A 13,358-nucleotide genomic window follows, 5' to 3' on the forward strand; every position below is an offset into this window, starting at 1 on the left:
ATGTGTAGCAGTAGAGTTGTAGTCCCTGGGGACGTTATATCCCCTTTAGACATTAATAAAAAAAGTGGGCCGTCGACGTACTGTTGCTCGGGGAATATACTTTCAAGCGCATTTGGATATGTCAAAGAGGAATCCCATACGGACGGAACAGTATGTTTATCCATTATTTCGTAGCTAATGTTAGAAAACATTTTCAGTTGCACCATTGAAAACTCCTGGCATAGTTCCTTACACCGGGTCAATTGTGTTAGCCAAAGTAAGTTTGTACAGCGTGCACTTTACGGCTTTTTGTTTAGAATGCATACTAACCATACAATCAACTAAGTGGTAGTACAAGCTGCATATCTATTTCCCTGTCTGTCAATTAGTCCTGTATATGCATTTCAAGGTCAAAATACTGTTTCTAACACTTACACTTAATTAGGTGTGAAAGTTTTCATACAGTCCCTCTTCTCTTCAAGTAAAAACTAAAATACCTTCACCAATTAGAATTTGTTCAGTGCCGTTTTATATCCTCAAGTATTGAGACTAATGATGCATATCATCTCCTAAAATGTGACAGACAGATAGTCGTATCAACTTTCTAATTAGTTTCAAATAAGCTTCGAATTAGACACCCGTTAATAGACTATTTTAGAGTATTTGCTAAAATTAAATCATTGAAACTGAGGTTGCAAAGCAAAGTAATGGCATTAGGCATCATGTTACAGATCACTGAAAAAAGAAATAGATATTTGTATAGTTATTTGCATAGATTGTATACGGTTAGCTTCTTTCACAGTATCATCTTTACTAACATCTACCCGCATATACAAAACTTCACTATTCCCAGCAATTCACAAGTTAGTGCAGTTATGGGCTCTTATCAGTTTTATTCTTTGTCTCGTAGTAGTGGATTGGCCGAACAGCTCAACCTTCCACTGCAGATTCAAGCCTCACCACGCTTTAATCTATACAACTGGGTAATGTAACAAAATCACAGGATCTCAAAACCAACGGGCTAAATTTGGACTTTGTTATTGAGTTACATCAAATTATAAGTAATTGACCAGAAAGGCCTACTAGTTGATTGGTTTATCAAATTATTATTACATTTAATGAGCCATAAATATGTTACAAACGTCCCAGTCATCATGCTTAGTTAGGTTGTATATCAGTTTATGTAGTGGTTATCACCACCCCTTAGTTTTCTGCATATTCACGATATCAGCGATTGGTTCATCTTCCCTGAATATTTTTAATCTGTGATCAAAGGAACGGTGAAATAGATAATTATTAGTTTTACTCTTTATGGAAACATTTGTTGAGAGCCCTCAACCTCTTTAATTAAGTTTGACTTTCCTGTTATAGGTTTCCAGTATCACACGACGATTCGTTCGCTGCGATATCGTCGCGATTGGAGAAGTTTACCTTGCCGGACCATTCAAAGGTCTCATAAGACGTGAGGATATTCGTGCTACGCAGCGCGATCAGGCAGAACCAGGCTGCTGTTTTAGACCAGGTGATATTGTTCGAGCTCGTGTTATTAATCTCTTGGGTCCTGGATCGTATACCAACACTGGTTCACTTATGTCTAGCACTTCACCACAAACGTTATCCACTTTGTTAACTACACAGGCTATATCCTGTTCCGTGGCGGCCACCAATGATGCAAACATAAGTGGCTCCAATTCTGTTTGTCTTCTATCTACTGCTGAGCCTGATTTGGGTGTGGTCCTTGGTCTTGGAAGGTCTCCTGATAACAGCTTTCTCGAACTTCTTGGTAGTACAAGTGGCTCTCCCCTTGTTCCTGTTGGATGGACTGAGATGCTATGTCCTCACACACTTAACCGATACCCTCGAAAAGTTGCCCGTGTGCCAGATGAACTTATTACTCAGTTAATTTGTGCTCAAATTGAATAAATTATTTCATATAAAATTTGTTTTGCTTATATGAATAGTTTCGTTTGTCAATTTCTCAAAATATTTGTTCATAATGCAGCTCTTAGACATTTCGGAAAATGTCTTGTTGTCTTATCCATTATCGTACTCCTAATCAGAAACACACTAGAAGTATTTATGTGCTATGCATTTATGTCCTGCTTTTATCTGAGGTGGATATTTTTTGTATTAATGAACTTTGGCAATTTCAATCAATCCAATCCATTTTTCTATTAATTGCTCTCAAACCAGGGTAACTTGCTGGGATATTTAAAAAAGTATAACTTGTTAGTTCTCTATTTTAGCAATAATTATCGATCTTCAATAAATAAATAAATTGCATTAGTCTAATCATGAACAAACGCTACAGTGTAGATCCTGATTCGAAGAAATATCAGTCTAAAGTGCTATACTTTTCAACTATACAAATAAAATTGACTCCAGATAATGAGAACAAACAAGAGAAACTGTGTCATTTCACCCTATTATTATTTTATTTTATTTAAACACATAAATATTGGTACAAGGAAGCACCAGATACATATGCGCCTCACAAATCTCATGCGATTTGTGTGAGGGCTGTGATACTGCCCAGGTGCCCAAACTGAAGCAGGTGGTTTTCTTAGGGGACCACACCCGGAGCCTTTGACCGGAAGATCTGATCCACAAGGCAGTGGAGCATCGTGAGGAGATGCAGTCCCATGGTAGCCGGTGATCAACGATTGATTTGTACGCCATTTGTTTCCTCAGGATACTGGGGCCCATGTGCACCATTGGTTTGGAATCAGGGTTTTCCAACTCCCCTAGGTGGACTAGCCCTGTCCACCAACCCGGTTAAAGCGCCGGACATTCGCTTTTCGTCCTCTCAATTTCGTAAACAACAGTAATGCCACGAGAAGGCAGTGAGTAGGACTTCCCTGGCAGAGGCTATATATTCTCTGGCCATGTGAGAGCATTTCGAGAGGGAGAGCGGACTCTCCCCACTCTCGGCCGTACCAGGGCATTTGGGGGCCACCCTAGCTACTGCATTTCTAAGGGTGTTGTTTAATCATTTTCGGGGAATATCAGAGGTTCGTTGGTTGTTCAAGTTATTTCAAGACTTCTGGATTTATTGTATTTTACCAATAAATATTGGTGACATAGGTTTCACCATACAAGTTATGGAAACGATGGTAATTAACTACGAAAAGGTAGTCAGTCAAGTAATACTTTTGCGTTAAGTGGTCACTTTCTAAATAATAAACTGTGATTGACTATTCTCGTTTCATTTTACTATTATTTAAGGTTCGAAATAAGTGATGATATTTTTAAACGTTTCCATAGGTTCTCAATCTGCCTCTAAACCTGTGGTGTCTCGAGTTATTACACTGATAGTGTAGAATTATAATGTCTGCTCCATTTTGTTTGTTGGTTCGTCTCTCTATACTTTCTCCCCAATCCTGCTGAAATATCACTGCGCTTTTTTGTGGAGCTTTCAGGAGTAATCCTTAAAGTTATCAAAAATGTTGACACTGGTTGAATGTTGCATGTGCTTAGTATTTCATTTGAATATTTTCCCTCATAAACCGACATTATCGTTGGTAAGCATAGCACTTTGTGGTTTTTTCGTAATGTGCGTATAAGTACTACTTCTCAACATAATAAAGTATATGGGATGGAAAGTAAATTAAAACCGAGTCATTACAAAGCTAGAAGAGTTGTGTGATGGCTACTTGTTCCCAGTTAGCTTCCAAATTTTTTCGCACACCAGGCACTTAATCTTTTTATTCCATAACTACGATTTATCCCTTTATCTTTGTATATATTTTCTTTAATTTGCTGAACGTTTATCAGCTCATGTCACTTCTCATCTAAATTGTACAATTTATGTGCTTTTTCTGTGAAATGTTTCTTAAGTTGAATCAACGGTTTAAGAATAGATTGTACTGATTTGTAGTACTTAATCCAAATTTGTATTGATTTTAAGCAGTACTTGAGTCAGTAGGTTGGTCTAATTACATTTTGAAATAAAACTCCGATATTTATAAAGTAAATGCATAAATTCTATCCTTCAAATGTTTCTGTTGTCCCGTTAACAATTATGAAAGTAACTAAATGTAGTTGAAAAGCTATTGAATTTTGAGTGCAGCAAATTTCCACTAATAATAAGTAAATTTACCGAAATACAATGATTTAAATATATTGCGTGGAATAACTACAACTTTTTAGTCATCACATTAACTTGGGTCTATGGTTGTGTACTTGAGTCAGCCACAAAATTTTTCATTTGAAAGTCAACTAACTTATTAGCAGAATGGTGAAGTATGTAAACTAGCTAACGTTTTAGATCTTGTTTGCAGGCCGGAGTTCGAACCACGGAACTGGCCGCAATCCTCTGTGCTACCTTTGAAAATGTCCAGGGGACTGTGATCGCCTATCAGTATCCACACAACTATGTTTCCCCGGTATGTTTTTCTTTTAATTATATATGTTATCCAGTATTTTAAAATTTATGTCCAGTCCTTAAAAGTTTGTATATTTTGATGCAAGCTTAAAAGGCTTGTCATCTAAACTAATCGGTCTAGTAGAGAAATAAACTTTGTTGGCTATGTTTCACTAAGAAGCTTGTTTTTACATCGCTTTTTAACTTAGAAACAAAATGTCAATCTTTGCATCACACTTTGAAAGAGTTATACCCAAGATGTTTATTTATTTGTAATATAATAAGCTGTGTATAATAAAATACCAATAAATGGCACACACATCATCAAAATACCATAATATAGAAATAGAAATCGTCAAATAAATAAAAATAATTATATTTTGAAGAATATAATTCAAATAAAACAACTATTTTCTTTTGATAGACATATATCTTATTTTTTGTGGAGAATGTAGCGGAATATTACATCAATATCGCTACTGGTCCCTGCTTTGAGATGTCTGATTACGTATTATACCACTGAGTTGTATAACCTTTGGTACACCATCCATAGACGTTTAATAGGCTATCCATGGTTCCACAGCTCTATGTCATAGTTTTTCCATATTTTTTCTTCCATCCAGTTTCATTGTCGGTGAGGATCGCTAAGTAAAAAGGCCGCTTGGTCGTCGTCTGTAGGACGAAGCTACGCCGCTATAGCCAGTAGTTAAAGACTTTAATTCCCTTTGAATCATAACATTCACTATACCTGAACGTAGGTTACTTGACATCAACATTGGTTATATTATATTGAGACTAAATATGGACAATTCTATAGAGAATTCTGGGAGATTATTAATGACTCCTAACCCCATCATCCAAGACAAACCGAAAGTGTGGAGTTAAATGGTTATATTGTGTTCCGTTTTTTGTACCGTTCTGTGTAATGAGAAAATAAATAAGATAGTAGACGGTAAACTTCTTGATAACCTACGCAACAGAATTTATTCCTTTATGATCTTTTTCATTTATTGACAATATGGAGTAACTCTGAAAAGTTGAGTTATACGGAGCGATATATTTCGTATTTAGAAATCCTCAATTATTGAACTTCCTAAGCAAACATCAATAGCACTTTGCTGTTATCTCTAAGTCAATGCAACTATGTTTTACAAAAATAATGCTTAAGAATCATTATAACTTCAATAAATAGCAAACTGATTTACGACTTGGTGTAGTGGTATCGTATTGAATTATCACCTTATTAACACTTTGCAAATGAAACCCACACCTAAATATGTCAAAACCATATGTGAATAAAAGCCTTTCACAATTTAGATCACTTTGTTTGAACTTTAAGTTGTTTCAGTGTTTTATTGACCTATGTATCTATCACATTCATTAGATGTACCTCCTATCACCGTGTTAAATGGTTGTTTTTTTAAGTCAATAATCTGCTTACTAATGTTTACAGTAGTTGACCTATAACACACTTCCATTTTCTCATTTGCTTTTCATAGACCCAATTTAAGGAGATTGGCAACGCTGTTATCCCACGAGCTGAATTAGCTTTTCGGTTAGTAACAATAGAGGCTTTCAGACACTATGTGATTGGCTGCCTGCAACGCATCGAAGGTGTCCAGTATAAGAGAAACACATTGCAGTTCAATATATGTCTTGTCATTAAGCCAAAAGCAACTGCTAATCGGGATGATATATCACATTGGCAGTTCTGGGACGATCATTCAGCTGGCGGTTTGAGACCTAACGTCCAAGCAGCTTACGAGGCATTAACACTAAAGATTAATAGATATTTTTATGCTTTAGAAGAACAATGTGGATTTCTGTCTCGCTCATTAGGACATCATGAAGGTGTAGAAAAGTGCGTAAAATTACTTCGCCTTAAATCAATTTACAAACAATTACATGAATCCGGAATGTGTATTCTTTCGTTTCCCAATAGTGGCTCTTTGTACTTGCGGGTATGTTTTATTAGTCCTAACAATGTCTTCAAAATTATTTCGCAAATGTTATGTATACAACTAACAATCTTCTCGATTAGAAAATTTGTCTCGTTGAAACGACCGAGGCAAAAATAATGAAATAGGTTACCATGGTAGTAATGCTTCAAGATCATTCTTGTCACTTTACAGTCAAATGAAACTAAGTTTCAACTATTTCACTAACCTTATATAGACCATGGTGATATATATATATATATATATATATATATATATATATGGTGTTAACTTTGGCATTATTTAGTCGAAATTAGATAAATTCCAATAAATTTGGTACACTTTTTGCGTACTGACATGAATTGGATTCATATGAGTGGGACTCATACACATACTGAAAGTCGGATAATGAATTGGTAGTTGATGTTTATTGTTTATAAATGCTGTTTGACTTTTCTTAATCATTATCTTTTGAGGAGGTAACTGTGATATTTAGACTAATTTAACACGATTTTGAGTCTAATTATTTGTGAAAATTGAATTCTCCGAAATATTTTCCACTTCATTAAGTTAAATATTTTAGATTTCTTCATATAATTCCAATTTTTCTTTTACTAGTTTAGTCCTAGACAGGATCATGGTTCGTATAGCAATTTGTCATTTGACATGTTTGAACTGGTTTCTGAGGAGATTCTTAAGGAAAGTAATGTTGATGATAATGATTGGGGATTAGAATTTGGTCAAAAAATTCGACAGTTCAATCTTCATCATAATAATCAAATTGTTTTTCCTAATTTCAATCCTCAAAGTGAATCAGAGATTACTGATAATTGTGTGTTTGTTTTAATCGCTTCTCCAACTTATCATCGTCATTCTAAAGTGGGTTACAATTTGAATGGTGGTTGGAGACCGTTAGATGCTGTAGCTCAACGTGTTTTACCTTATATCAACGGTAGACGACGTTTAATTGAATTGGCTCAGCTAGCTCAATTAGACGTGGCTATAGCTCGTCTATGTTTAATTGAGCTTGCTCGAATAGGATTAGTTCGTGCCTTACCATATCCTACATTTATAATGCAACTTCTTCAAGCTGATAAGTTTTCCAATTCAACACTTATTCCTGGATGGTTAGGTTTGCCACGACTGGCCACTCTACTTACAGACTCCTCTCTTAGCAAGATGTGCTTGGAAACTGTGGTAAGCATTTTACTTGCTTTTTTCTTTTCTCAGACTTTTAGTTGCACTATTAGCTAAAGTTGATCGTTGAACATCAATACTAAATGTAGAACTATTCATTTTAGAATACTGAATACTTAATTATCCATCAGATGAACAACGATGATCAATGCAAATCAAAAGTGTATAGAACTAGGTGTCTAAAACACGTACTATGGTCGTGACTATTCGTTTTATTTTGATTATTTCAAACAACGTTGTCATTCTACGCTCAGTCATTATTTTTCTAGAGTTTTACTGTTACTTTCGGAATGATCGTACTTGCAATTCACTACGAAAATATATCTGTAAACCTCAATTAGTGCTTATTGTGCCAATATATAATCAAAGGAAAAATGTTTCTTGTATTAGGTATACAGAAATTATTTACAAAAAATACAATAGGCTACATAACAGTTAGTAGCTATGTTTAAAAGCACAATGCCAGAAAGCGGTCAAAATGGGAAATGAAACCACAAATATTAGAAACTCCTACAAGTAAATAAGTTAGGTATTATCACCGTTGAATCCTAGTTTAGTGGTTTTGTGGTTAAGTGTTCGCTCTAGCCCGTAGGTTCTAGGTTCGAGTCCCGCATGTCGGGCCGTGTATGAATACTGCTGAGAAGCCCTACACTAGAACGAAGCGGGTGTCCAGTGCTTTCATGTTTTCAACGGTAGTCTAACATTGGTCATTTCATGATCTCAAAAACACTCAACAATCTCCACAACCCTATACTGACAACTTACTAATAGTTTAATGGATGCAAGAAGATCCAGAGTAGTTTTTACAAATATTAAGGAGTTTCAATTACAATAATGAGTAAGTTTAATGTTAAAAATTCATAAAAACAGCTATCAATGCTGGACAATGGAAGGATGTAACTCGCGATATGCTCAAAATGACTGAAAATGAAGTTAGTTACTAATTGTTAATAAGTAGCATAATGTAACATACAAAAGGTAATCTAAATTAGAAGAAATGAAAATTAAATTATCAAACAGAACTAATACACAGTTTTGAGGAGGAGTGTATGAAAAGTTTATGAGGATTTATTTACCGATGCTTAGAAAGTTACATCTTGCCTAATGAGATCACTTAAAATAAAACAGTCTGAGGTTTAGGTTCAAGGTGTTCAGAATAGAAAAAAATAATCAATTCAAGAAGTTATGAGTATTCAGAAACTGATATAAATGCTTGTTTTTGGACTTCGTAATTGTTAATTTTTAGAACTGTAATGATCATTTTATGTTGAGGTGTATGCCTCCAGAAAATATAATAATGACGATATATATATATATATATCTGTAAACCTCAATTAGTGCTTATTGTGCCAATATATAATCAAAGGATATATATATATATATTACCGGATGGATTTTATGAAATATGCTGAAAATTTTAAATTTACGCTTGTATAGATACAAGTTTGTTTTGGTATTTCTTGTATTGGCTTGATGTTTTTCTGTAATTATCAATAATGATGATGCGTACTACTATTATATATGTATTTAGTTTTTTGTATTGTTTTCTTTGCATTCAGATAGTATTTACTTCGAATCGTCATAAATTACAAAGTTTATGCATTCACGATATTTTCCGTCTGTATACAATCCTTTGTGGTTCATCCAATTTTAGTCTGTCATATTTAATTTCAGCCAATCCGCATATTCGATTTATTGAATGTTCATCTCATATGAACTCATCATTTTCTACATCATCGTATCATTCCCTTCCTTTTGTAAGATCATCGAAACTTTGTAATTGTTATACATCTTATCATCAAACACATTATCATTACTGTAAAATTAGTTTATTAAGTCTTGTACAATTTGGTGAAGTAAATGGTTTAATAAGACGAATTCAATGTTATCCTATAAGTGATAAATTAGAATTATCTGCTGAACAACAAATTAAATATCGGATGTCATCATCAGTTATGTCATCAAAAGAAGCAATTCCTGCAATAATAACAACTACTACAACTGTTACGACAACCAGTAGTACGAGTTCCAATACAAGTATACAACAGCAATTAATACAATTTCAAACTAAAAATTCTTCATCTGTATTACGGCATAATTCACGTAAATTTACTAAAAAACCACAAATAATTAATGAACAAACATGGTCTATTTCAAGATCCTTACTCATGGATGGTCAGCATAGTTTAGATTCAATTATTACATTTTTATTAACAAATAATGGTAGTACAACAAAATATTCTTCATGTGGATTTAAAATACCAGAATATATTAGTGATTTATTAAATTTATATCGTTTTGATGAAGAATGTCTCGGTAGACAAATATCTTATTGTGATCGTGATTTATCTTTGTTTAATAAAACTAAAACTTCTGGTAGTTTCAGTTTCAGTCCTGATGAAACTAATTTTACCATTCATAACAATAATAATAGTCAAACTGTTGAAGAAATTATTGTACATGATCGAATATGGTCTAAACCAGAAAGTAATATGACAACATTTGTAGAGCCATTAAATTTGGATAAGATAAACTTTATATTACCGGATCTTTATTGGATGTGGCGTTGAAATGATTAATTTTGTCAATTTATCACTTTTCCTGATGTTAAATTCTTTACTTTATCAATCTATTCCTCTCTGACATTGATTTATTTCAACAATGTGATATTGTACAGTGTATAGTCATAAAATGAACTGATGTTAATATTTAGTTTCTTTTACTCTTATGCAGCTATTATGAAGATTTTGTTGCTTAATAAGACTTTCTTACCCAAATGTTATCGGTTGATTTTTGTACCAACCTTTGTCTTGATTTATTTATTCAATGAAAACCTTTAAGTTTTACATTTAATTTGTTCTCCTTTATCTTCAAACTATCTTAATTAACTCTTGTGAGAAACAATTTTAAATATGAAGTCGTAATAACGTAACAAAATGTCGATTGTAAAGAGATTTCTATTTGCTCAATCTACTCTCATTGACATTTGTTTAAATTTATCATTCTTAAATGATTTCAACTTTTGATATTTTGTACAAATTATGGTAGTATACACTTCTTGTATAGAGCTGTACTCATGGATTGGTCTATTTCTCGGGTAGTTTCTTGTCTATTTTATTCTTAATGATATAGAATAAGTCGCTTTTTTTCGTCTTAATAACTTCTTCAAACATTTGTAAATAATGTAGTCAGTTTTCTTATTTATGTCAACTGCACGCTTACGTAAAAAAAACCCATACAGCTTATTGTGATGCTAATTTTGTTACCTTAAAACTGAAGTAGAAATCCCTTAGTAGTTCATATATCTTGTATCTTTGTCTATCTTTTTAAAGATCGAGATAAGATAGCATTAGAATTTTTAAGTAAAACTTATATAAGGGGGCTATATAAATGATAGATGATGATTTTTAGTAGGCCCCAAATGCTCTGGTATGGCCGAGAGTGGGAAGAGTACGCTCTCACATGACCACACGTATATAGCCTCTGCCATGGAAGTTCTACTCACCGCCTTCTCGTGGCGGGGGTGTTGTTTACGAAATTCAGAGGACGAAAAGCGAATGCCCAGCGCTCTAACCCGGTTGGTGGACACGGAGGGTCCACCTAGGGGGATTGGAAACCTTGATTCCAAACCAATAGTGCACATGGAATCCAGTATCCTGAGGGAACAAATGGCGTATGAACCAATCGTTGATCACCGGCTACCATGGGACTGCATCTCCTCACGATGCTCCACTGCCTTGTAGATCGGACCTTTAGATCAAAGGCTCCGGGTGTAGCCTTCTAAGAAAACCACCTGCTTCAGTTTGGGCATCTGGGCAGTATCATAGACGTCACATAAATCAAACGAGATTTGTGTGGTGCATATATACCTGGTGTCCCTTTGTACCAATCTTTATATATTCAATTAAATAAATAATTTTTGATAGACATCTTTGAATATTTGTAATTTAAATACTCATTACAGTTTGATTTGTTGTCACTTTGTATATTTCGCTTATAACCAAAATTAAAGATTGAGTTAAGTGATTGTTACTATCGGTCTAATCATTCTATAGGTAACAAAAATTGTTAATTGAATTAGCTATTTGTATATTAAATAGGAACTTCATGTTAACACATGAAAATCACTCACAAATATGTGTTAAGTATGTCATTTCGTAATAATTACATCCCTGGAACAAAATATGTAATTTAAGTCACAGGGAAAAAATTTTTTATTTACATTTTAAGAGTTCTTTTTTACGCGTAAAACCAAATTGGGTTTTCTACTGTTCACAACAGTATTGGCTGATTCTCGAGACTACATCCAATAACCCACATATTTCCCATTGTGTTAACATTGGTGTTATCGATAGACATATTTTCTGTATTCAGTTGTCTACTTGACTGCAGTGGACGAAAGGAATTTCAAATAGTAATATGGAGTACCACCGATTCTGGATTATTGGTAGTTAAGCTGTACATAAGTTTTATACTGTTTCGGCTTGTTAGACAAGTGTTTACACGTACATCAAAAATTCAAAATCTACAGTATTTTTACCTTCACATTTGTGGTCAGCATATACTTGAACTATTCATGTCTCTTTTACATCAAAAATTAATGTACAAGTGAAGACGGTTTTCTTAAAAACAGAAATTCAGCCACTATTTGAATTAGGTTGGTAAACGTTTCAACCCATGAAATGAATTTAGTATAAATACTTAAGCTACTTATCAGTAGTGACTGTTCTACATTTTCATTGATGAAAAGTCGACATACTTCAGTAACTAGCTCATTACAAATGGATTTATTAGATTAAGTCGATGAGAAGTGATAATTTGAGAGGAAGATCAAATTTATGACCATGAGGAACTTGTTCTGCACTTGGAAACGTACATATTTGGACTGTGCTAATATTATCTTATTATTAACGATTCTTATTTATTTTCCTTTAATCAGTTTTCAGCATTACTTCTCAGTATCATGTTACTGCTGGAAGTATTAGCTGGCTCAAAATCGTATCAGATGGATGGTGGAATAAAACCATTAATCAATTTGGTTTTCGATATAGATATCTTGAAATTGCGTTGTAACTGAAATGATACCATTATGAAACAGTTCACTAATATTTTGATTGTTTTAAGATTTATTGATGTAACGAATAGATCAGTATGGTAATCTCAACTAGCTTGTTCAAAGCTCTACAGTTGTGGAAATGTAAGCAATAAATTCAGTCCGAAATCAATGTTTGTTTGTTTATGGTAAGTTGTAATCAGAATATTGACTACTTGGCTTTAAATACGATTCATGATAGGATGAATATATTACACATGAGAAATAATAATTAGGGTAAACAGAGTTGTGTTGGTAATTAGTCTAAACTTTGTTAGGTATAGGCTATCAGACTAGCGTCCATGTGATTATCATAACCGATAGTTGATGATGTTGGATGGTATGGCTCAGAATCGATCGTGACAGAGCAGATGCATTCATCCATTGTGTTTCTTTAGATCTTGAGTTTCGAGATTATCTTATAATTACCATTCTACAAATTCTTTCTTAAATTATATTGACTATGCCTAATGTTTTTGCTACCACTGACACTGTTACTATTTCTCCTGCCATGGCATTTATTTTGATCGTTTCATCTCCCTATGGCGATATGATGAGGTGACTGAAGCCTATGTCAAGTTCTACGTTGCTTCTAATTTACGTTATTCGTCCTGGAATTACGTCAACTGATATTGAATGCTTTTTTGTAATAAGCCCGGATTTGTACTGGGGCTTTTAGTATTGTATTAGCTTGAACCATTTATTTTGCGTGTGTTTGTGAGTATCTGCCTTTGTCAGTCTCGTTAACCTCATCTAAAATCAATTCACTGCCTCTGTTTTGATAGTTGGA

General features: G+C 33.8%; 2 protein-coding genes across 2 annotated transcripts; both read left to right on the top strand.

Annotated features, from left to right (window-relative positions):
- Smp_007540 (3'-5' exoribonuclease csl4-related) lies at nt 1-1,902 on the top strand (the record flags this gene model as incomplete). The annotated part of the gene is made up of 3 exons (XM_018796742.1): nt 1-150; nt 185-256; nt 1,351-1,902. The coding sequence occupies 3 exons, from the start codon at nt 1-3 to the stop codon at nt 1,900-1,902; spliced, it is 774 nt and encodes a 257-aa protein (XP_018646842.1).
- Nucleotides 1,903-3,089: 1,187 nt separating this feature from the next.
- Smp_126200 (hypothetical protein) lies at nt 3,090-10,046 on the top strand (the record flags this gene model as incomplete). Its single annotated transcript, XM_018796753.1, has 5 exons — nt 3,090-3,110; nt 4,260-4,364; nt 5,842-6,303; nt 6,898-7,476; nt 9,036-10,046. 5 exons carry the CDS (start codon nt 3,090-3,092, stop codon nt 10,044-10,046), a joined length of 2,178 nt encoding a protein of 725 aa, XP_018646843.1.
- Between the last annotated feature and the right edge of the window lie 3,312 nt (nt 10,047-13,358).

The sequence above is a fragment of the Schistosoma mansoni genome (assembly GCF_000237925.1).
Source record: "Schistosoma mansoni, WGS project CABG00000000 data, supercontig 0170, strain Puerto Rico, whole genome shotgun sequence".
Lineage (NCBI taxonomy): Eukaryota > Metazoa > Platyhelminthes > Trematoda > Strigeidida > Schistosomatidae > Schistosoma > Schistosoma mansoni.